Raw genomic sequence first — 24219 nt, forward strand, 5'->3', positions numbered from 1 at the left:
TTTTGCAGCCGGTAATCGCCGATGCTAACTTGGACTGCAACATTCATCATCATGGCAGTGTTGGCTTTGTAAAACAGTAAGGCTCTGCAAGCCTCCCAGATCGCACTGGGGGGAAAGGGGGAGGAGATAACTTAATTTAAGGGTTAGAGCTCTGCCCTGTTTTTCTTTTTCCCTCCCCGAATTCCCGAGCTGCTGCTACTCTTTCTAACGCAAAAAGCCCCCCTCCTGATAACCACAGGAACGCATCCCATCGCCAAGGCGACGCTAGGTGGCACTCTCCAACCGCGGTTGGCATGCGGGGCCGCCTATTTCCAGAGACAGCTGCACGGCGTGTGTGTGTGTGTGAGTGTCCATGGGATGCCGGAGCGCAGGAATAAGCACTGTAATAAATGAGGAGCTAGTGCCTAAGCGAAGATCGGGCTTTAAAGGGACGGAGACAGGAACCCGAGGGCCTCGCCCTGCTTCAGGCTGCGCCCAGGGCTGAAACTGGAGTGCTCTCAGCAATGTGACATGCACTAGGAATGGATTTCACGCTGGTGGCTGCCCCACTCCCCATTTTGCAGTTACAAATGAACCAGGGAGTGGGCTCTAAAAGCAAATAAGGAATCATCGGGATGCCCCCATCTGTCTCTGGGGCGGGCCTTTAAACGCGTCCAGCTGGTTTCTCCTGGGGGAGAGTTTATCCCGTTTTGCGTTTCCATTGGGTGGCTCTGGTGTAAACCCGGCTCGCTGCCGCTGCAGAGCGTTAGCCGGCCGCTCTGACCCTTGCCAGGACACTCCGGCTGGGATGATCTATCCAGGGCAGGGCTGCGAGGTGTGAGCCTGCGAGGGGGGGGGGTGTCTTGCCGGCGTGGTCTCCAGCCCCTGTGCCTGGTGTGTGAGGCAGTGACGGGTGTCAGTGTGCGTGTGAAAGAGAGGGAGGGAGTGAGGAGGAGGAGGGGTGGGGGTTGTTGGCAATGGGCGGGAGAGAATGAGGCGAGTCCTGCTTCCTTTTCTTTCTGCCAGCACCATCTCAGCTCATTTTCTCTAAGCAATACAACTTCACGGACAGCTACCGAGCCAGCCCTACGCTCCCATCATGGACCTACCAGGTAACCAACAATATCCCGGCGCAAGCTGGTCCACTTAAAATATGCATCGGCCAAGGGGAGGAGGGGTTGGGGTAGAGTCTCGGGAGAGGGGGATACATCACGGAGATTTTAATTTCTGTTGAAGAGGGAGGGTAACTGAAATGCAACTTCCCAGAAAGAATCTAAATGCGATTTGGTTTCCTAGGATAGGGAGGGGGGATTTCTTAGTCTTTCTTTCCCCTCCCAAGAGGTTAATGAACTGGTAAATTTCAAACGGGCACCCTACAGATCACAGCTCAGCTGCCTGTGGAATAGATTAAAAGTATAAATTGGTGCCCGTGCCTAAAGTCTCCGTGATTCAGAAGAAAGTGTTTGCCGCAAACGGGGCTTGGAAAGAGAGCTCCGCAATGACGGGAATATGCCGGCGCTTGGCTTTGCAGTAGGAAAGGGTTTCTTTGATCTTTTTTATTAATGCTTATGAAATCGCGTGGCTAACATTAGCGAAGCAGCCGCAAGCGCGCAGAGCGCATTGTCTGTGAAGCTCTTCGGGCTACTGGCGCTTGGAGAGAACCTGCGTGGATCGCACCTTAGCAGCTGTGACAAAAAGTCAGGCTGTGGGCGCTTCGGTGGTGGTTTAAACACCCACCATCCGCAAGGGAGATTAAAGGCTAGTTGGGGATCTGTCAATAGGGCTTAGCTGGCTTGATTTCGAGGCTAAAAGTGTGGGGAGTGAGGAAAAAATACAACTACCGCGCACTTTCCCTTCCCATCTCAAACTGCGGGGGGAATATGGCAGCACCCCCCCGGGGGGGGGGAGTGTGTATGCCGGGAGAGGAGACATCTGGCACGGCACTTAGGCATCTCCCGGACCTGTTGTGCCCACTTAGTGACACCCTGCCAGGGAAGGAGGGGGGCGGGTGCGCGCTTGCCGGGCGGTGCTGGGCTCGCCGGGGGCTAGTGCTGTGTGTGTGTCTCTGTTCTCCCTGGATCGGTGGCTGATTGCTCTCTTTGCCGTTCCCAGGCTGTGTGCCGCCCGCCCTGTGAGGACGCCTCCTTGCCCTGCCCGGAGGAGGAGGAGGAGGATCTAGTCCCAAGCCAGCTGCCCCGGAGAGAGAGCGGGGGAGGAAATAGGCGCAGCCTCCCCTCCCTACCCTCTTGCGCCCTGATGCCGGCGCCTAGCGGGAGCAGCTGCTGGCCCTTGCCGAAGATGCCGGGGCTAGGGCGGCGGGGGGCGCTGCCGGAGCCCGCGGGCTGCTGCTACTGCCTGGCGGCGGCGCTGGCCCTGCTGCTGCTGCTGCTGCCCGCCGGCTGCCCGGTGCGTGCGCAGAACGACACAGAGCCCATCGTGCTGGAGGGCAAGTGCCTGGTGGTTTGCGACTCCAGCCCGTCGGCGGACGGGGCCATCACCTCCTCCTTGGGGATCTCGGTGCGCTCGGGCAGCGCCAAGGTGGCCTTCTCGGCTACCAGGAGCACCAACCACGAGCCATCGGAGATGAGCAACCGCACCATGACCATCTACTTCGACCAGGTCAGCCAGCTCCTGCTCTAGCCTGCCCTCTTCCCTGGGGCTGCTGCACCTCCACCCCCCCCCCCCCCCCCCCCCCCCCCCCCCCCCCCCTTTTCCCGCCCCCCCCCCACACACACACCTGCTGTGGTCCCCTCGCCTGCATCCCAGCCACTGCATGGAGTTTGCAGAAAGCATCGCCCCGGCTGAGCAACTTCATCCTCCCGAGGAAGCGTTTGCATTTTCATTATTAATGATACATAATGTAGGCTTCTGCTTCGCATTTCTATGGCGCCTTCTAGGCAAGGATCCCAAAGCTCCCAGCAAATCTTTTCTGATGAGAGTTAAAGGGGGCGAGGGCGTGCAGACCTCAGGACAGCAGGGCATTCAGTATAGCAACCCCCGTGCTCACGGGGAGTCAGTGAATCTGCCGATTCCGAGTGTATTTGGCAATGTTACCGCGTCTCTCCTGGGTGAAGGGTGTTTCCTATCCTGTGTTGTCAAAGTAGCCAAACGATGCGTAGCGAAAGAGTAGGTTCATTTTGCACGATTTATATACAGTGCAGAATGGTGATACTGTCTTAGAAGGCACCCTGAGCTCATTCTGTTTTCATCGTATCTTTCCTGTGTGGATCCCCCCTACCATTTCGTAGGATTACCCGATTTTTGTGTGTTGTTCTGATTAACGAATGGGTTGATTTTTGGTCTGCAACGTTATTTATTCTGTTGCATATGGATCTAGAACTCGTTAGTATCTTAAACAAAAACAAACAAAAAAACTCTACCCCTCTAAATCTTAATCAGTTACAGCTTAACTAAGGAGTCTCGACCATGCCCTTTGATATCGAGAGAGAGAGAGAGAGATTTCTGTACGTCGTTTATTGTATATGTTTGGCTCTCATCAGTTTGTTCATGTAACTTCATCTCCATGTTTCCACAGTAATTAAGTTATTTTCTTTTTCCTCATGGTGTTCATTTTTTCTTTAGTTCATTAGGGAAAATGATGGAGGTTAGGGTTTTAATTTTTTTAGGGGTGTTGCTTTTTAATTTTATCCATAATTTCAGTTCAGAAAAAAGGTAAAACAGGGATTGCAGCCTGTAAATCTAATAGTCTGACAGAAAATATTGAAAAGAGAGAGAACTGGTGTTTGATATACCTACTGGCCAGACTCTTCTTCCTTCTCCCCTTCATCATCTCAACCCCTCAAATACAAAACTGGGACTGGGATCACCAGTCATCTGAGCAGTAGGTTGAGAAATAAAGGGAAATGGGAAGAAAGGAAGGAAGAAGGGCTTAATAGGACTCTAGGACTCTGAATGTTTTCCCCCCTCTTTCCTCCTTTTAGTGACTCTCTTATGTTAACAAGCACAGGGAATGGTAATCCATAGAATATTGCGAGAGAGTGGATAGAGCCAGGGTGGGGATGAAGAATAAGAAAGACATTCAGAAATCCCTTTTGAAACATTCAGCCAGGTTCACAGTTGTGTTTTGCTTTGGGTTGTCTAATCTGCCCGAGTTTTATTGTTTTTTAAACGGCTTTTCTCAACTGAATTTGGAAAGATTGAATTTTACTACTTGCCTAGTTATAGATAACGAAACGTGGTCACATTCACTATATAGTGTGGGTTTTATCCGCGTCCAGTTAAAACACCCAAACGGTTTGTAAGTAGATTTCTGAGAGAGGAGACTGGGCAGAAGAACTGGGGGCCCAATCTTGATCCCATTGACTTCAATGAAAGTTTCATCATTAACTTCAGTGGAAGCAGGAGTGGGCCTCTCTTGCAATGGCTGAGTAGATGTTCATATTTTGTGAATGTGATTTCCTCTTAATTGTAAATATGACAAATTGGGGAGTATTCTGGAGGAAAAACAAAACAAAACAAAAAAACAGTAACAAACCCTGAACAGTTTCTTCCCATAGATTCTCTCCTGCCCCTTTCCACTTGGTAAAGTGGTTTGGCTGATTAACTTGGCGTAGAAGGTCACCTTACTTCATTCTAATTGTATGAGTGTACTCCCATGCAACAGTCTTCACTATTTCTTACTCCAGGTTCTGAGATGGCCAGAGCTTCTTCCTGTGGATATAATGCATCCCACTTATTTATTCAAGTCGGTTATAATTGGTACCAACCCTCCAGAGGAAGAGAAAGAGAGGAGTGAATTGGCAGAAATGATATATAATTCCTCCATCCCTCCACTCAGCTACAACATGTTTAAGTTCTATTTTGTTATGTATTTGTTTAACACGTTAAATTTAGGGCATAATTAGTTCCAAAAGTGCCATATAAAAATCCATTGCACATTTACTTGACAGTTACTGTTCCCTTCTCTTTGTCTGTCAGTGATAATATGCCTTCCCCTCCTTTACTTTACTGGGGCTGTGGTGTTTTCACTCAGTCTAACAGGTTTGGGTTCATCACTGTGTTAATAAATCACTTTATGAACTACAATACTTTTTAAAATGCCTTGGAAATTGACTCCTTCCCCCTGCAGTACGGTTTAATTGTATTGCAATTACCATTTCCAATAGGCTTTATATAGGTCATGGAGCTGATGCAGATTTTTTTTGGCACTTAATTGATTTGTCTTTGTTTGTTTGCTTTCCAGGTATTAGTTAATATTGGCAACCATTTTGATCTTGCTTCCAGTATATTTGTAGCACCAAGAAAAGGGATTTATAGTTTCAGTTTCCACGTGGTCAAGGTCTATAACAGACAAACTATCCAGGTGGGTAGTAATTTAAACACTTCATTGAAGATTCTTCATTCCTGTACTCTCTTTGCTTTTAAAATTTGGACCTATAAGCACTAGTTAGTATATAAAAAACACAATAAGTGAAGAATTTATACATTTACTGTTTATTAAAGTGAACATTTTGTCTGCTGTATAAAATGATGGAATGAAATAAGAATAATCATTGATTACTTTTAGATTAGCTCAAACCTGTTGCTTTTGAGTGTGAAAGGTTAATGAAGTGCATAAACAAAAATTACTTAATATTGAGAAAACTCAGATTCTGTCTCTTTGCATTTTAGGTAAGTTTAATGCAAAACGGCTACCCAGTGATTTCAGCTTTTGCAGGGGATCAGGATGTCACCAGAGAAGCAGCCAGCAATGGAGTCTTGCTCCACATGGAGAGAGAAGACAAAGTGCATCTCAAACTGGAAAGGGGTAACCTCATGGGAGGGTGGAAATACTCAACCTTTTCTGGCTTCTTAGTCTTTCCACTATAAAGGAAGACCAAATAGGAGCCAGATTCTTGAGCTTGAACAAGGATTGAGTCGTTAATGACACCCTGAACTTGGCAGAACATGATGATATTTCCAACCACGCAGTCAGACTGTCATGGTAGAAGAATGATAACCTTCTAAACTCCAATATTTGCTTTGAATATTGACAATTCCTCGGGAAACCTGCGCCTCTAATTAGTTTTAGACGACAGTGATCTTTAGGAGAAATGAAATTATCGACCTGAGCAATTTGTACCTGTGATTGTAAAGTCAATTTCGGATTTTATTGTTGGGATCATTGACTTTTTTTCTTTCTTTCTGTTGTTGTTGTTGTTGTCCTGATGAGACAAGTAACTCGGACCACACAATCACTTGTCAAAGGCTCACTCCGGAGCCAGAAGAATCCACCACCTGATGAAGTGTTCTTTCAATGATTTTTTTCTTTGTGTTGTATAGCCTTAAGAAAAAAAAAGAGAGAAAAAAATGGCTTCAGTCTCAGTCCGGTATTTTCTGGGGGAGGGGGAATTCTGGACATTATTGTGTCAAGAAGTGCTTTATCCAGTGAAGCAAAATTTGCACGATTGGAACCTATTTTGTTTTGTGGTGTTTATATTTTTCATCAACAACTTATTTTTGTTTTCTGATTTTTTGTGCTAAAAATTGTAAGCTAAATTAATCAATAAGACAAAACAAAGCACATATATACTTTGTAGCGCCAAGTAAAATTAACCAATGAACAATTCTATGTGCACTTTTCAAATGATCTTTACAGATGCATTTATAGAGGGAGCTATGTGATCCTTGAGTTATAACCTCAAATCCATAAAGAAACTGACATTTCTGAATTATCCTGACATTTCTAGAAGAAACAGTAGAGGCTTTGAATATCTTATCTGACCATACCCTAAAATATATCATTTCTTTGCATTATTGAGTGTATTTTGGTGCTTTTATCTGATATGTATTTATTATATGTGTTTATTAATGCTTAAATACAGTTTGTGGGAGCACTGAAAGATGACAGATCAAACTTCTTCCTCTCCAAGTTAAATAAAAGAAGATCCCTGTTTTCCCCTGCTGGGATCAGGTATATCGCCAGTTACCACTAGTATTTTTGAAAGCATATGGTAGTAGAATGTCAGAGGCCTGAGGCTGTGAAACTGGTTGAAAGTTTATATAGCATCAGTGAATGCACCACAAATTATATGATTATTTATTTATTTATTTATTGTCTGTATATGCTTCTCCTCTTAGCACACGGGGTCCAAAGAGATCTGGGTGCAGACTCCATCCAGTACTGTATGCCAGGAAAAGTCATTGATTCCAAATGATAAAAGACGAAACCTCAGGTTGAATTCAAATTCATCCTTTTTCCGTCAATGTAACCAAAATGCTGACTAACTTAAGATTCAGAATAAATGGGTTTGATGTCCATCTTGCTTTTTCACTTCTATATATAAGGATCAGAGTATTAAATTGTGCACTTAGGAGATACTGCAGTTCTTGCTCATTGAGCTCATTGGAGGGATTTTATTTTATTTTATTTGTCTTGCTATTAAGTCTGTAAGTAATTTGAGTATTTAATTTTTATATTTTGTCAGGTTTCCCCCCCACTACAAACATAATGCAAGGACATTTGCAGAATGTTAATGGTGGACATAGTGCATTTCAATATTATGATGGCCATGTTGTTTTCATTGTAAATTTATCATTAAAGGACATTGCCCATTTAAAAAAAAACATATTATTTAAAAAAGAAACAAACCTTATCTGTGTTTGCTCTAATACCTCAGATTATTAAAACTGAAATAATTTTAAAAATCTACTGTATTTTCACCATGTATGCTGTTTGTTTACTTTTGGCACTTTACTTAGGCTAAGGAAAAAAAGACTGGTCAGTTTTAGTTTTTGTTTTTAGTCAGTTACACTTTCTGGTTCTCATGCACTGGTGCACTGCTGCAATTATTTGGTTACAAACTCTTCAGGGGTATGTTTAAATCAAGGGGGGAAACTATTTCAATTTGAATAAAAAGAAATAATGAAAACAATTTTATAAAAATTAGATAGTGCAAACCCACTTGTTTCTTTTATCTAATTTTGCGATATAAAAGACCTGACAGACTCCTTTGAACAAGTAGACACTGAAGTGGGAGCAAGTTACCGAGTTTAGAGTTTCTGAGATAGCCTCTCAGATTTGTTTTCAAATCTTGTTTACCGTAATCAAGTATGAGGTCCCATTGACCTCAGTGTGGTTATTCATGTGAGTAGGGAGAGCCTGATCAAGCCCTGATTTTTGCCTCAGCCAAGAGATTCCAATTAAGAGGAGGACCCCTTCCCAAAACTAGAGATATTCTGGCAAGTTACTTAGGCCACTGTGAGTGCAGAATATGCACTAGAATCTCCTTTTTCCTTTCAAGTGCATCACCTCTATCTTGACCATTTATTTAAAAATAATGGATAGATCCTGCTTTCAATCTGTCTCTGAGGTGGAGGAAGGCCTCTGATTTATTGTTCATTTCCCTATTGTTTCATTCCAAGTCTTGTGTTGTGGTACTAAGGGAAGGAGTTAGAAAACTTATATAAAATGCTAAATTAAAGGCAAACGGAATAGCATGTTCTTATTCTGCACTAGCTATACTGAGAACAGTTGTTTTTCTTCCCAGAGAATTCTCTGCAACTGTTAGCTTTCTCCCCACTCTGTTTTACTAAAGTAGTTTCTAAGACTGTAGAGGGCCCAGTCTGGCTTTCATTGAAGTCATTGGGTGCATCAATGGTAAATGTAATATCTCAATATCTGTATCAGAGAGAGGAGACATACACGGTAGAACTCAACAAAAAACAAACAAAAAAACAAACAGACTTGCTAAACAGAGCCTAATACAGTAGTCATGGACAGTAAATTTAATTTAATAGTGATTGATGAAAGTAACTTTATTTCATTGGATGCAATTTAAGGTTGGCCTAAATGACGTTGTAAATTTCATGCTGGTAAGCAGTGTGAGAGTTAGTAAATGTAAACATACTTCTTAAGGGAGCAGAAGAATGGGATCATAACGCGAATAGCGACCAACATGAGAATCTAAGAAAGGTGAGACAGGACAGGCTCCCTGCAGCTCTAGTAGGAAAGCTTTAGCTCCCTGTTTCTTTTACAGTGGTGCCCTTTGGATGGTGGAAGCCAGGAGCTGCATTAGGAAAAGAGAAATATTGTCAGTGTACCTTGTTCAGTTCCTCTAGCACTGTGACAAGTACAAGCAGAGTTTGAACTTGACCCTTCAAGGTGCTGTGTGCCCTCAACTCCTATTGAAAGCAGTGGGAGTTAAGCATTTCTCAGAAGTGGTCAGCACCTTGCAGCATTGACCTAGGTATGCAGAAACCGTCCTCCCAACCAACCAATAAAAAAAAAAAAAAAAAAAAAAAAAAACACATCAAGGAAATGCTCATGAGTTACACTGTGTTTGTCTGTTTTATCTTTTCTGCTTTTAAACAGGAACATCCAGTTTCTATTGGAGAAGCTTCTATTTACACTTGACCAAATTGGCAAAGTATATGATAGACTTAAAAAATCCAGCATCATTAATGAGCTAGTTATATCATTTTCATGGGCAATGATTTGTCAGTATAAAGTCTATGAAAATAATATTTACTATAAATATGTTAAAAATACAGTGCATGTCCATGGGACAATTTGCATTTCTAGGCAGTGGGACCACTTGCAGACCTAGTATAAAGTAGTGTGACTCCCATTGACTCTAGTGTTGTATTTGGCCTAATAAGTAAAGGTCTTTGTTTAATGAATGAGTCTGATTGATAAACACATAATTTTGATAGACCAGACTCTTACTTTGGTTATTCAGTTTCATGAATCAGAATGATTGAAATATTGCTTTATGATCATTGACTACCTGTTAAAAAGATCTTGGTACACTGTTATAAACTCCTGGGGTTAAGGTGGGTGAGGTAATATCTTTTATTGGACCAACTTCTGTTGGTGAGAGAGACAAGTACATCGCAACCACAATTATACACAGAAAGGCTGGTTGGACTTAACACAGGGAATCCTTTGATTTAATGCTTTTATAATCAAGTATCAGCAAAATGAAAGTCTGCTTTCTTAGCAAAATAAATAAATTACTTTCTGAATGAAAAGGCCAGTCTTGCTTTCCTTACTCATATGAGTAATTCTGTTGATATAAATGGGACTATTTGCATGAATAAGGTGAGCGATGTTGGGCCTGAATTGGGGAAGTGTAGACTTTTGTCAGAGTCTGATCCTGCTTAATTTTAAAATCAATGGCAATAATCCTTTTGACTTCAGTGGGAACCCTACCCGCTGCAGGCAACAATCTGCAATTTAAAAGTGTTACAGTATTGATCATAATCCTCCCGATGCAACCCAAGTACTAGAGAAACTCCTTTAACTCATTGTGTTATAAATCCATCTTCAAAATGAGCATCTGTCTGGTTTTATACAACTTTATAAACAATATAGCTGTTTTTTTCCCTGTTAGACCTTATTGGTGCCACCCAAAATGAAATTGTTATGTTTATATCATGCCTTGCTGAACTTTACCATGAAAATATGTGGCATATGTGGAGTTCACATAACATTTCATACTTCTCCCCATGACAAAATAAATGAAATTAATTCAGTGAATCCCAAGCACTCTTCAGCAATAAAATAATAAAGATGACAAACTCATGTGTCTACATTAACCCTAAATGTATTCTGTTTCATTATGCTGATTTTCTTCTAAGTTCAAATATGTAAGAAATAGTAATTGGCTCATAATTAAAATTTACATTACATATTTTAATTTTCTGACAAATCTACAGATCAAATGCTGCAAATAATGTAAATAGTAGCCTAGTGAGATATTGCAATATAATTAATATGAATTCCAAGTACAATAAATAGAAAAATCTGCCTCAATAGAAAGGTGGCAGAGTTAAGCACTAACTAACAGGAAATGCCAAAATTAAGGTAGCAACATTGATGATGTGATTGCTGCCACTTCCACTATAATAATGATCAATGCAATCTTTAAATATGGGAATGTTAAAGAAGTTGCATTGAAATATCTTGTGATGTGTTCTTTATTGAAAGAATCTCATTCAGTGTGCTTATTATTTGCAGAAATAGAACCTCTCATATATATAACTGCTATCACTACACTAGGCGTAATGGAGTTGACTGTCATTACTTCTAATGGATCCTTTTGGCTCTGTGTGCACAGTATATTGAGAGAGACGGGGGTGTAACGGGGTTGTACAAATAGATAGCATTTTCTTATGTACCTTGTCCTTCATTTCACCTAAGTATTACCTAAAAATATTTTCTCCCATTTTAGCAATAGGTACTGTAAAGCGATAGATACTATATATTAATATCTATAACTGAAGATACATTGAGAAATATAACTGCAAAGAATTTTATAAATACAAGTTCAGAGAGCTGCCACTGTTTAAGTAGTGTTTAAGATGAAGTGAAGCACAGAATTAATAATAAAAAGCTTCTGTGGTTTCAAGAAGCTCCAGTTCTGTTAAAGCTCTTGTGATGTATGAACTCCTCTGTGCTGAGTAATGCATCCCGAGAACTGCTGTAAAACACCAGACAGTGGAGCTATCACAAATTGGCAATTCTTTCTGTCCTTAATCGATTGGCATTGGTTGGAAAGTAGGAAACACATCAATGTTAAAACTGGAAGGGAAAATTCATCCCTCTTGTTTAGCGGCTGCAATATTCCCTGCTATCTTCCTTTTTTCCCTCTGTACATTTTCGACATAGCTATGTACCTTGTATGTCACATGTCCAAAACAAGACTATGGAATCCTACTGTGCATTCATTGGGGACAGGATCAGAGGGATCACCCTCTTCTCTCACCCCTTCTCTCCCCATCCCCCTCCATACACACACTCTTGATTTTCATTTTCATTAGAAAAAGGGTCAACACTGCAGCATTCATTTCTAAGTACATGCAGTAAGTATAGGATTTGGTGCAAGGCAAACTATATAAGAGAGAATCTTTGTACTCCCTAGCAAATTATTTATCCTTAAGTGCTTTATTAGATTTCTTGGGAGATTTTTTTTTTTTACAGTGGTTTCTAACACATCTGCCTGGGAACCGCCAGCAAGAAACAGTTTCTCTGTCCCTTCTCCTCCAACCTGACCTTGCTGGAGATTCTTGTGTTACCATTAATCATCATAATCTTGCTCAGTATAATAACTGTGCCCTTTATCTTGACTATCTAGTCAAAATGAGCTTCCATAATAACTTTATTTTGATATAAAAACATAGATTTTCCTTCCTCTTTCCAAAGGTTTCCACTACTTCCTAGCTCTATAACACAGCAATACATTAACACCATTCTCTTACCAAGAACTTCTCATCACTGAGACCTGTAACCTCTCGCTGTATCGTTTGGAGGGAAATTCCTAATTTTGGATTCATTTTAATGCAGACTTTATAAAATATCTTATTCTTGTGATGGAGCATTTTTAACAATGTTTTCCAGTGAAACATTTAACCTCTCACTCATAATTTTTTGAAATCTTGTCCATTCAAATGATCATAGCTTCAGAGTCCTATCTATTAGATACATGAGCCTGCAGTTCTGCACCCAAAGTACCCATTGAACTGAGCCCTAACTGGTTAATAAGGGACAGAAAACAAACACAATTAAAATAGAATGTACATGAATCAGTGAGTTCTGATAAATATTTTGACCCTGTTAAATCTATTTCCCAGAGGGGAGAATTTGCATATTAGAGGTGACCCTCCAGTCCTTGATCCTCTTAGTCCTTTTAAAACATCCTATGGCCAGAGGTACTAGAAAACTTTCTACATCCTCATAGAGCCTTTTCAGGTAATATAAACCTTGGAGTGCAAGTGTTAGGAGACAGGAAAAGAAAAGGAGAATGTGAAAGACAGTTTTTTGAGTAGATGCAGCTATGTATTCCATTAAGGTGTGCACATGAAGCTGGAGAACTTTGCCTAGCAGTACCCCTTGGGGCCGTGCTTGCACCCTGTGGCCCTAGCCTCTCCCCTGGCTATATAAAAGTGTCACCAGCCCAACCCCCCTCAGTTCCTTCTTGCCACCTGCAGCTAGAGTCGGCGCCTGGCATGGGCAGCATGTGACTTCCACATCTGGGGAGGCTGGGTGTGAGCACCAGAAGCCTCCTCCCCTGAGGCCCTGCCCACACTCCACCCCAGGTCCGCCCTGGGGCTCGGGGGAGGGGATGGAGAGGTGCAAGTGGTGGGTGGGGGGCTCCTTAGGGGAAGAGGTGGAGTGGGGACAGGAAGAGGAGCAGCACCGGTGAGGCTACAGGGGAAGAGGACGAATGGGAGTGGGGCCTGAGGGCAGAGTGCAGGCGGGCTATGACCCAGGTGCCCTTTTGGTGGTGGCGCTCCAAAGACAGTGGGCTGGCGTGCTTCCAAAGAGATTTGCACCGCATCCTGTTCGGAGTGGCTTAGCCTCCCCTGGCGTCTTATACCCGCTGCCCATGGAGCTTGGTGTGGTGTTTTCACCTCACATTTTCACTCCGTTTTTTGAGTCTTTTTTTTTCTTTTCGTTTTCCTCTAGATAATAGTTAGTTAGTAGTACCTTAGGTTTAGTTTAGTGTTAGAATAGTTGGCTGCCCTGTGTGATGTTCCCACCAGGGTTTAAGCATTGTTCACTGTGTGGGGTTCCACCCCCACATAGTGATCCCCACATGAGGTGCTTGTTGTGTCTTGGTGAGTGACACATTCTGTAAGTAATTCAAGTAACTCAGTCTGTAAGTAATTCAAGAAGAGGATTCATCTGGCAAGAGATTTTTCAGCTGAAGCAGCACCTTCTGGAGCAGTCCATGAGGCCTACGTCTGCACCAAAGCCCTCATCTGATTGGCAATCACCTTTAATACCACTCCACATTCAGACCCTACTGATTCCCCCAAGAGGAAGAAGAGTAATTTCCCCTCCTCTGGTGTGGCAAGGAAGAGGTCCCATAAGATTAATCAGGACTACTCCAGGGCTCAAGGAGACTCTCCCTCATCTTATAAGATGAATGCTGACCAGCACCATACTCCTTCCGACATGCAGGATAGAGCAGGTCTCTCTAACTGATCCCCAGTATGGCGCTGAGATCAGCGAGAGTCTGTACCGTCAACTCCAGTTCTGGCCATGGGACATCTGTTGAGTTTGGTACTGATGATGTTGGTATCAGTGTCTATGGTCTCCATGCAGGTAGCATATCAAGCAGTTTCAGATCTGATTTGCCTCTCTGTGCCTGACTCTAGTTCAGGAGTTTTCCAGTGCCATAGTTTCTACCACTTCATCCTCTGTCATGCCCTGGGAACCTTCTGGCTGTGTCACAGAGTTGCCATGTTCCTCAGTATCACAGCTCGCACTGCCAACATCACAGGGTGTGGAATTGAGTCTGATCCCTAACAATGAAGGCCCACAGCAGCTGCACTCTTCAGCTTCATCATTGCGATGGTAGCAGATCCCATCATTGATCTTGGTACAGTCCTTGGTCTTGGTGCTGGCGCCTTCTATGGTACTGGGTGGAAGTGTCTCTCACATGGAACTGCTTGTGCCAATTCCCTATTCCCCTTCTGCGCCAATACCATCCCTATCCAGATGAGTTGGATGAGTCCAAATGTTTGTTCACCATGGCAGGACTGGCTCCCCCGTTGTCACCAAAGAATCTCTGGGACTCATCAAGATCCAGGTTGGGGTCATCCTCCCCTTCACCTTTTCCCGATAGGCACCAGAGACCATCTTCAGAGCAACATTGGAACCAAAATCAGCGTTGTTCCTACATCTTGTCCCAGTGTCTACTAGATCTTGTGGTTCAAGAACAGGATCCATTATTGGCACAGCAAACTGCTTCTTTGTACTCTCTGGATGACTCTTGTGTGCTGGGCTTCTCCTGTCTGAAGCCTGAGGACTTTAAGGCATATCAGGACATCCTTACGCATATGGCCACTACATTAGGCATCCAGGCTGAATTTCTGAAGGAGAAAATGCATAAGCTGCTGGATATCCTCCAACCATCAGCCCTCCATCTTCTCTCCATCAGAGTCTCTACTTTTGATGTTCAATGTGAAAGAATTGAGAGGGATAGGAGCGGCATAGCCGTTATATAGCCAGCAGAGGGGCTAGGGCCGCAGGGTTTTCAAACAACTGAGTGATCCTTCATCATGAACAGCAGTGAGGTAAAGCGGCTAGAATGTAGGAATAGTAGATGGGTTCCTCAAAAACCATGAAGATCACGTGTCTGTTATTTGCACCTGTATCAACCCCGAATATATACATTATGGCTGTACATGTATCCAGTATGATGCAGTTTTTTAGATCCTCCTAGAGGTCTGTGGCAAAAGCCTCATAATCTCTAGGGTGATTTCTTTCTGACTGTCTGGTCTCCCATTCTCCCATCTCCTGGAAAGTGCAGTCAATCAAAGCTTGCTGTGCTCAGTGAGGGAGCAGTCTTCTACCTCACTGAATGTAGCAGCCAGCATTACCCTCCCCTTTCCAGGGCTGGTGCTACCATTAAGGCAAACTAGGTGGTTGCCTAGGGCGCCAAGATTTGGGGGCGCCAAAAAGTGGTGCCCCCAACTTTTTTTACAGCGTTCCTACGCCCCCTCCCTGAGCGCGCGGTCGCCGCTCCACTTCACCCGCCTCCCAGGGTTGCAGTGCCAATCAGCTGTTTGGCGCCACAAGCCTGGGAGGGGAGGAGAATTAGAGTGGGGGCGGCGTGCTCGGGGAGGAGGCGGAGCAGAGGTGAGCTGTGGTTGGGAGCTGCCACGGGGGGGGGCGCCTCAGGGCGGGGGGGAGCTATCATGCGGGGGTGCCTCAGGGCGGAGGGGGGGCGGGGAGGTGCCGCAGGACTGCTGGGGGGGCGCAAGGTGGAAGTTTCACCTAGGGTGCGAAACTTTCTTGCACCAGCCCTGCCCCTTTCCAATCCCTCCTGTTGTGTAAACAAAGGGCTCGGAGTAGATACGGCTTTAGGGATTGCTGCTTTTGCAGGCCCTAGGGTATCAGGGTACTGGTTATGCACTCCCCCTTCTTTGAGTGGGGCCATGAGAGGGACTTATCTACAAATATTCTGTCCAGGATGTAGAATGCTGCCAGAAGTCTCCTCAAGCCTCCAAGTAAGATAGAGCTGAGGAGATTCCCCTAAAGGTATGGTGAGGAAGATGGAGGGTAAAATGCTAGGGTGAGGGGTGAAGGTACATAGAATGAAATACTGGGAAAGTAGGACAGAATGAAATGGGGGCACAGTGGGAAAGGGGTGAAGTGACAGAAACAAATAGGGGTTCAGGGACTGAATGAAATGCTGCCAAGGGGGGAAAGAGACTATTATGTGGTGAGGCTTGGACAGAAGACACAACATAGGAGTGGGGCTAAAGGGACAGAGAATGAAATGTTTGGGGTAAGAAAGAGGGAATTTAAGAATGAGTGGCTTTGGGGCAAGAGATGGAATGAAGCTGAGAGGGAAAAACAAAGGTAAATATGGAATCAGTGGGGCTGGTGAGGGAAGGTGCCAAAGACATAACTGGGGAGTGGGGAGCTATTCTGAAATTAGTCAGGCTGGATGAGGGAGGAAAGAGAGGTAAAATGTGAAACCAGCCAGTCGGGGGTAGAGATTGATCTGGAGGGTGAGGGGGAAGAGTGTTGGAAGTGGTGAGTATATTTGCAGGGGGAAGGGGGTTTTGTGTGTGTGGGGGGGATAGGGTGAGGAATAGGGAATGATTTTTTGTAGCAAGCAAGAGATGAGACAGCATTTGGAGGCAGTCTCAAAGTTTCAGAGTGAAGGAAGAGGAAGAAATTCATTCATAAAGAACTTTGGAAGAGCAGTTCTGTGGGACTTGTTCATTTGTTTTTGTCTTTAGAATGCACCAAATTCCACTAAATAGTAGGATTTTACAAACATGCAGTTGTAACTCCCTCCCTTCCGTCTGCTCCCTTCCAGGGTCTTATTCCTGCTCTTCTACAAACGCTCCCCCTACACTGGTTCACTTCAGTGTCTGCAAATTATTCATCATCCCTGCCAAATGTTGAGTACATGGAGTGCTTGAGTATCATCAACTCCTGTTAAGGTCCTTGGGAACTGAGACGCTTCCATCACCTTGTAGGATAGGCCCCTGTTCTGTAGCCTGGTCAAAAGATATTGCCTGGGTTGTTTTGCACCTGCAGGTATGACCCTTGTCGTTTGTATCTCTGAAAGTGTTTCCTATCCTCTTTGTGAGAGCTCCATTGTGCCTATGTACACAGGTTCGGTAGGTCAATAAATGAACAATAAGGCTAGTTGCAGTTCTTGGAATTTCAAAATGGTGATGAAAAATAGGGAGGGGTCTGGGAAGAAAAGATAATCAACACATTATTGAATGTCTGTTGCAGTTGCCATTTTTAGTATTGGCAGAAATATTTCAAATTTAGAAATTTTGACTAAAAAGTAGATTTTTTAAAAAGAAAATTTCATGCATGTTTTCTCCACTTTTCAACTAGCTCTCATGACCAGTAATTATAGCATGTGATTTAAGTGACCAACCATATACCTTATACAGAAATTTACAAATATTGTACGTTCAAAGAAGTGTTCATTATGATCAGTTCACAAACATCTGGCCCCCCAAATGGTTGTAAAAGCTACTTGTTGAACTATTATGAATAATGCACATACTTCTAAAAATCATGATCTGTTCATGGACAATTCTGAACCAGAAAAAAGGCCAAATTCACTAAATAAACTGGTCATATAATGAATATTTCAACCAGCTCTACTGTATCATCTTCTCCCCTTCACCACTAACTCTTGGTCTACTCCTCATATTTTATTTCTTCTATCCCATTGCAGGCAATTTTTTTCCAGAGCAAAGAAATCACAGCTTGTGTCCCTGAGAGGAAGTTTGAAAAATGTTGGGAATAATTAGACCATCTGGTGCTGTAAATCCATCAGAAAGATGTGTTCAGTGGATCATGGCCTAATCTATTCTATAACTACAGCATAGGAGTTACTTCAGCACAAAAGAATTACAAGGGAATGTGATATCATGGAACCATCACATATCCCTGGTCATCAGTAGGTACAAGGCATACAAAAAGCTGGCAGTTATCCGAGAGGCAGTATCATATCATGATAATCAGCCCTTTTCAGTTGCTCTATTATTTAGATTTTTTTTAATCTAGGAATAAGTGGATTCTATCAGCTAGTGTGATATCATTTTTTCTTTTGCAGTTCACATGGATTCATTTACAGTTTATAACGGATTGAATTACAGTATTTGAAGGCTTTGCTTAAACCAATGATTGATTAGTACTTGGGCCTACCTGTTTGATTTTGAGACCAATCCCACTCTCATTTAAGTTAACTGGATGCAGGATCAGGTGCTGTGTAGCAGTGAATACACATTCATGCATACTCTTTAAATAATAGGAATGAAATACCATTTCTATTAATAGATTCATAGTTTTTAAGGTCATAATGGACCATTAGATCATCTCATCTGACCCCCTGTATAACACAGACCATGGAATTTCACCTAGTTACCCCTATGTTGAGCCTAGTAACTTGCGTTTGACTAAAGCATATCTTCCAGAAATGCCTATTATAGTGATCTTTTCAATAGATGGCACTGCTGGGACTAAAACTGTTGCTTGACTAAGATGCAGATTAGTATTTGAAAAGGACTGCTGGGATTTAGAGAGAGAGAATGGCTTTACGGGATGGGGGTGGGGATTATTGTCTTTAAACAGGGGGTTCTGTTTTGTGTGTAATTTGGAAATTGTGGGAAGGACTGTTTGTGTTACCTCTGAGGGTGTTGAAAAGTGGGTCAAGTACCACAGGTACAGTCAGATAGTTTGCTCAGGAGCGTGACTTAGATGATGCAGGTATGAACAAGCTATAGCTACAGCAAATGAATATTAAAGACCCAAAGGTAATTGTGCAATAAAAGTCTGACTGTCTGACTGAATCCACCTCAGTTTATTCTCTTTAACTATAGCTACTCCATGGGCTGGACTAGGTTATAAGTGCAAAACCTCCTGGGGGAAATGTTTGTAAATGTTCAGTAATTTAATTTCATCTGAATCCTTGGGATATTGTTATTATCACAAAGAACTTCTCTCAATATGACACCATGATGAACTCTGCTACTGGGGACTTGTGATTTCATGATCCATTCCTTAAGTTAGGAGAAGGAGCATGTCTCCCTGAGGATCTATCACAGAAGTCAGGAAGCTCTGCACCCTGAAAAGAGCTAGCATGGGTTCATGTCCCTATGTGTATTTTCTACAAGCAGAGTTATTCCTTAGTACAGGGATCGGCAACCTTTCAGAAGTGGTGTGCCGAGTCTTCATTTATTCACTCTAATTTAAGGTTTCACGTGCCAGTAATATTAACATTTTTAGAAGGTCTCTTTCTATAAGTCTATAATATATAACTAAACTATTGTTGTATGTAAAGTAAATAAGGTTTTTAAAATGTTTAAGAAGCTTAATTTAAAATTAAATTAAAATGCAGAGCCTCCCGGACCGGTGGCCAGGACCGGGCAGTGTGAGTGCCACTGAAAATCTGCTCGCGTGCCGCCTTCGGCACGCGTGCCATAGGTTGCCTACCCCGGCCTTAGTATATACTCTGAAACAGAAAGCTCAACAGAATACTTTCTCTGGTGGCAGAGTATCATTAGTTAGGTGAATATCACAGAGATACACTCCAGGTTACTGAATAAACAGAAATAATCTGCCCCATCCTGAGGGTTTGAGATAGAATGAGGGGCCCTCCTGGGTTAGAACTGTACTATACATGTATATGTAACAGACTACAAAGGATAGCTTATTATGGCAATTAAAATATAGGGATAGAGGGATAGCACTCTCCATCTCCTTTGTATGGTGGGCTGGGCAGAAATTTCACACCAGCATTCAGTTCAGTCCCAGTTACTGTATTCTAACTCATAGAAATGTGGATAATTAATAATGACTCTTAGGACCTGACCATTATCACTATGCTGCACACCTTGTTGACACAGAACTTAATGCCGGCAATGGGGACAGAACTCAGATATTCTTCTCCTGAAGCACAGTCTCCTTTTTCTTTCAGATAAAAAAGAATATTGTGTTGCTTGTTAGTAGTTCAGGATCTATAAAAATGAGTAGTTTATATGCCATCAAGTAGAGCACAGTAGTACACATTAAATAGTAGAAAAACTAATTTTCTAATATTTTTGCAAATAAGAGTTCTCTAAGTTCAGCTTTTTAAGATTCATATAGTTCATGATAACAGTTAATAGAACGTAGGAGTTTATTCATGAAAATATGTGCCTTTCTTTCCATTGAAAAGAACTGAAATGCAAACAGCTCTATTAGTGAGTATTGTTACAACCACCACTGTTCGTAAAAATGTTTGGAACCCCAAAAGTTGAACGTATTTCAGCAAAACACATTATTCAACAAAATATTTGAACCAAGATATCAGTGGATAGAAGGATGTCACTCTTTACCTAGTTTGCATGGAAGGGAGAAAGTTCACATCACCATGCAAGTCAGTCCCAGTTACTGTATTCTAACTCTCATAGTAATGCTAAAAATTAATAATAAATCCATGGACTCTTGGGACCTCCTAGTTTTCACTATGCTGCACTCCACGTTGACTCAGAATTTCATGGAGGCAATGGGGATAGTCTTAGTCCATGACTGGGGCTCCTAGGCATTACCACAATACAAATAAATAATAATAATAATTATGTATTTAACAATTATTCAATAAAAATATTTATTATTCTTTCATTTAAAATGTTTCGGCCATTCAATCAGGCAGCGGAAACAATACTGTGTGACTTTGGCAACTGACCGCACAACAGAAATAATGAACAGTAAAGCGATAAAGTGAATAGCTCACAAACTACCCATGGTCTGAGATTTATTTATCCAAATTATTCAGTAAATACTTTTACTAATAAATACATTCTGCAGAAGTGAGTTTGTGAATGTTTCAGACAAAATAAAGTGCTACATTTGTAAGGAATATTACTGGTACCCAATATTGGTACTGACCAGCTCTACGATACAAACAGCTTAGCTGGTTCTTTACAAGATTCATTCTTACTAGTGTGCTAGATTCTGAGCTGTTCTAAGCTAGTATAGTTCAGTTTCAACTGATTTATTCTAGTTCAGAATCTGCCCCACTGTATATAGACCAAGACTTAAAAAATTTTAACTAAACTTCCCAACGACCCTGTGGGTAAGAACATTTCACAATTAGTAAATTGAGGTACAGAAAGTTTATATGATTTGTCCAGGGTCACAAAGTAGCAGTATGTAATAGAACCCAGGAGTCCTGTACAAGGAGGGCTTGTCCACATGGGGAACTAGAGCAGAATAGCTATTGCTTTGGAAGTGGATTAAGTTAACACTTGACTGCATTCCCTCTTTATGTGATAATCAGTATTTATCTAACTAAAAAGAATTCCTGAATGTTGTAATATAATGTCATAACTAAGCTCAGTATAGGGTGACTGATCCTCCACCGTTTTGCACCGTATGTAGTCACATAAGCAGTCAGAATGGTAGCACTTCACTATTCCTGGTCCAATCAATGGAGGCTTGAACTTCTCCTTATAAAGCATGCACCATCTTTATTAATTGTTATTATTTAATTTTATTAAGACACAAGAGATTTCATTGTTTGAAATTGAGAAGTGTCACTTCAGTAAAAAAATCTTTTGGAGATTGAAAAAATAGCTACCTAATCCTGTTTGAAAAATTGGGGGCGGGGGATGGGAATCTATGTAGCTCAAATAATTTCCTTCAGCTGGAATAGGGTTTTTGTTCTTCTAGGTATTTACAGTTATCTCGGATCTGTGGGACAAGAGCCATCTGCCTACTGCTGCAGCAGCAAATCTGAAATTTTATTAAAAGTGGGACAAATCCTACAGTCTCACCTGTGGAAAAACCTAGTGTTCTTCAAGCTGCCGAATTTTTAACTGCACCATACAGTCAGTGGGTAAGGTTTGCCTACTGGCAAACTTGGTGGGGAGTATGGACCTCTTAATTAATGATTGACCTGAGGTTTGCAGGAATAATCTTTTGAGGAGCGGATAACTGTTTGGCGGTACAGATTCTCTGCAGCACTCCCTAAATATAGGTCCCCTATGGCAGCTCTGTGCCTCAGAAACCATTTTGTCATGATCTTCCTGCCCCAAGCCCCTTCCTAGGGTTGCATTTGAGACATGGAGCAGGAGTCTGTGTAATTTAATGCTGACAGTGTCAGCATTAATTTACTTGTAAAATTCCTGTGGATTTCCAGGGGTGATGCTTATCATTAATTATGATTCCATGCTATTATTTATTTATATAGCAATAAACATATAGGGCCCCTGTTTTTTGTTTATGCAGTTTAAAATCTTTTCATTCTTCATAAACTCATCTCACTGGGAAGAGAAATGCCATGAAAGATGTTAAAGTTTGGTGAGATTGGTAAAGCATTATAATGCAAGTGTAAGGGGAGATAATACTGCATAAGGTACTCCCAGGTGTCCCATCCTTCTTCCAGACCCTAGGCGTTCCAATCCATTTGATTTTGGGGCAGAGGTGCTTTTGCAGGATTGTGGTGTGTGGGGATAGAATATATCATACCATGGAACTGGGCTGACATGGGGAGAGCGACTCAGGGAGTATTGCAGAGGCACTGGGACTCTGTGAAGATGCACCGGCCCACTACACATGCCCACAGATCTGCAGGATGTCCCAGTGTATCCTGGGATGTGGATTCTCTGGGTTTTTCATCTTTCCAAGGGCTAACCCCTAGTGTCTGTTGGAATGATCTGGCTCCTTCAGCTGAACATGGGATGGAAGTAAGTGAAGGATGATATCACAAGGTTGCTGTTTCCCTTCTCCACAAGGCCTCTGTCTCATTTGTACAAAACTTAGGTGTGCAATATGGACAAGAATTACATAGATCGCTACACTAAAACAAAGCCATTGATATTTGTTTCTATGCCAATTTCAAATACATTCTAAAATAAGAAAAACAACATATTTACCCCTTCTATTTGGGAGAGCCTTGGAGTAGAGCCCCTCTGGATCGAGAGGAGCCAGCTGAGGTGGTTCAGGCATTTGATAAGAATGCACCTGGAAGGCTTCCATTGGAACTGTACCAGGCACGTCCCACTGGGTGAAGGCCCTCAGGCTGACCCAGGACACGCTGGAGGGATTATGTCTCCCAAATGGCCTGGGAACGCCGGGGAATCCCCCATGAGGAGCTGGAATCTGTTGCAGCAGAAAAGAAGGTCTGGTCCTCCCTACTCTTCATGCTGCCGCCACGGCCCTGACCAGAAAAAGCGGCATAAAGGAAGAAGAAGAAGAAGAAGAAGACATATTTACTTCCTGATGCTTGATTTGGTATATTCACAGGGCACAATTGTATTGTTGTAGTGTGCCTTTTCCAGGCTTTTCAATCAATTTAATTTTGTAAAATGATTTAAAAACATCATGGATGGCCAAAATGTCTAATCTGGGAGCAAGAAGTTGTGCTAGGTGATGAAACATGTCAGCTAGCTAACAGAGTATAATTCAAGGGTAGGGAAAATGAGATGCTGCTAAATCTCAATGTTTTCACTGGTGTAACATCTTAAATGAACAAACTACAGTTGTCTTGAATTGTTCATTTTCAAGTAGTATCTACAACAGGTGAATTTGGTTGTATCTCTTACAACTAAATAACCATTTAGAACTAAAACATAACATTGAATCTGCTTCAGTGAAACATTAATCTGCCTCATCAAAGATAATTTTCATGCCTGAGATGCTTATTTGTGGTGGTGGTTCCTGAAGTTAGCTCTGAAATTTAGGAAAATATGTGAGATATTTGTAACAGGGTATATATTTTCCTGTGAAATTTTAAGCCCGTAGTAAATACTGCAAAAGGCAATTGAAGCATAATTTACAGGGAGACTTGGAAAAAAACATACAGAACAGCTAGGTGATAATATATGACTATTTATAAGAACAAACTTGAGTTTTTGTGACATATAGTAAAATGAATAAATCAGAGAACTTACTCCCCTTCATTATGTAATATATAAGCCTCTCAAAGTCTGTTATGCAAACAGTTGGTGGTAGACTAGATGCTAGTACAAGGAGCCTAATTTCAGAAATGATTCACACAGATGTTTAGGGAGAAAATACATAAATGTTATCTTGTAAAAACTAATAGTTAACCATAATGGTACAAAAAGCTCCAGGACAAAGTGGTTAAAACGGTGAAAGAAAATGTTCCTTTTTCTGACTGGCTGCCTACAATAATTTCTAAGTATCACATATGAATGATGGGTGGACACTTTATGAATCTATTATTAATTAATTATTATTATTATTATTATTACATTAGCACCGGGGAGTGCTAGTAATGGACTGCATTGTGCAAAGTGCTG

General features: G+C 42.1%; 1 protein-coding gene across 1 annotated transcript; it reads left to right on the forward strand.

Moving 5' to 3' along the window:
* The first annotated feature begins 1488 nt into the window (after window positions 1–1488).
* On the forward strand, window positions 1489–7468 carry CBLN2 (cerebellin 2 precursor). The gene is made up of 4 exons (XM_024218540.1): window positions 1489–1509; window positions 2092–2598; window positions 5183–5302; window positions 5611–7468. Exons 1-4 carry the CDS (start codon window positions 1489–1491, stop codon window positions 5806–5808), a joined length of 846 nt encoding a protein of 281 aa, XP_024074308.1. The 3' UTR covers window positions 5809–7468.
* The last annotated feature ends 16751 nt before the right edge of the window (window positions 7469–24219 follow it).

This window comes from Terrapene carolina, unplaced genomic scaffold, assembly GCF_002925995.2.
Source record: "Terrapene carolina triunguis isolate 2854851 unplaced genomic scaffold, T_m_triunguis-2.0 Scaffold58, whole genome shotgun sequence".
NCBI lineage: Eukaryota > Metazoa > Chordata > Testudines > Emydidae > Terrapene > Terrapene triunguis.

Bases quoted from the DNA above. Each gene is read 5' to 3' on its own strand.
- CBLN2 (XM_024218540.1), top strand. From the start codon at position 1,489: ATGCCGGCGCTTGGCTTTGCA. The intron at 1,510-2,091 runs GTAGGAAAGGGT...TGCCGTTCCCAG, and splicing joins TGCCGGCGCTTGGCTTTGCA to GCTGTGTGCCGCCCGCCCTG. The intron at 5,303-5,610 runs GTGGGTAGTAAT...TTTGCATTTTAG, and splicing joins ATAACAGACAAACTATCCAG to GTAAGTTTAATGCAAAACGG.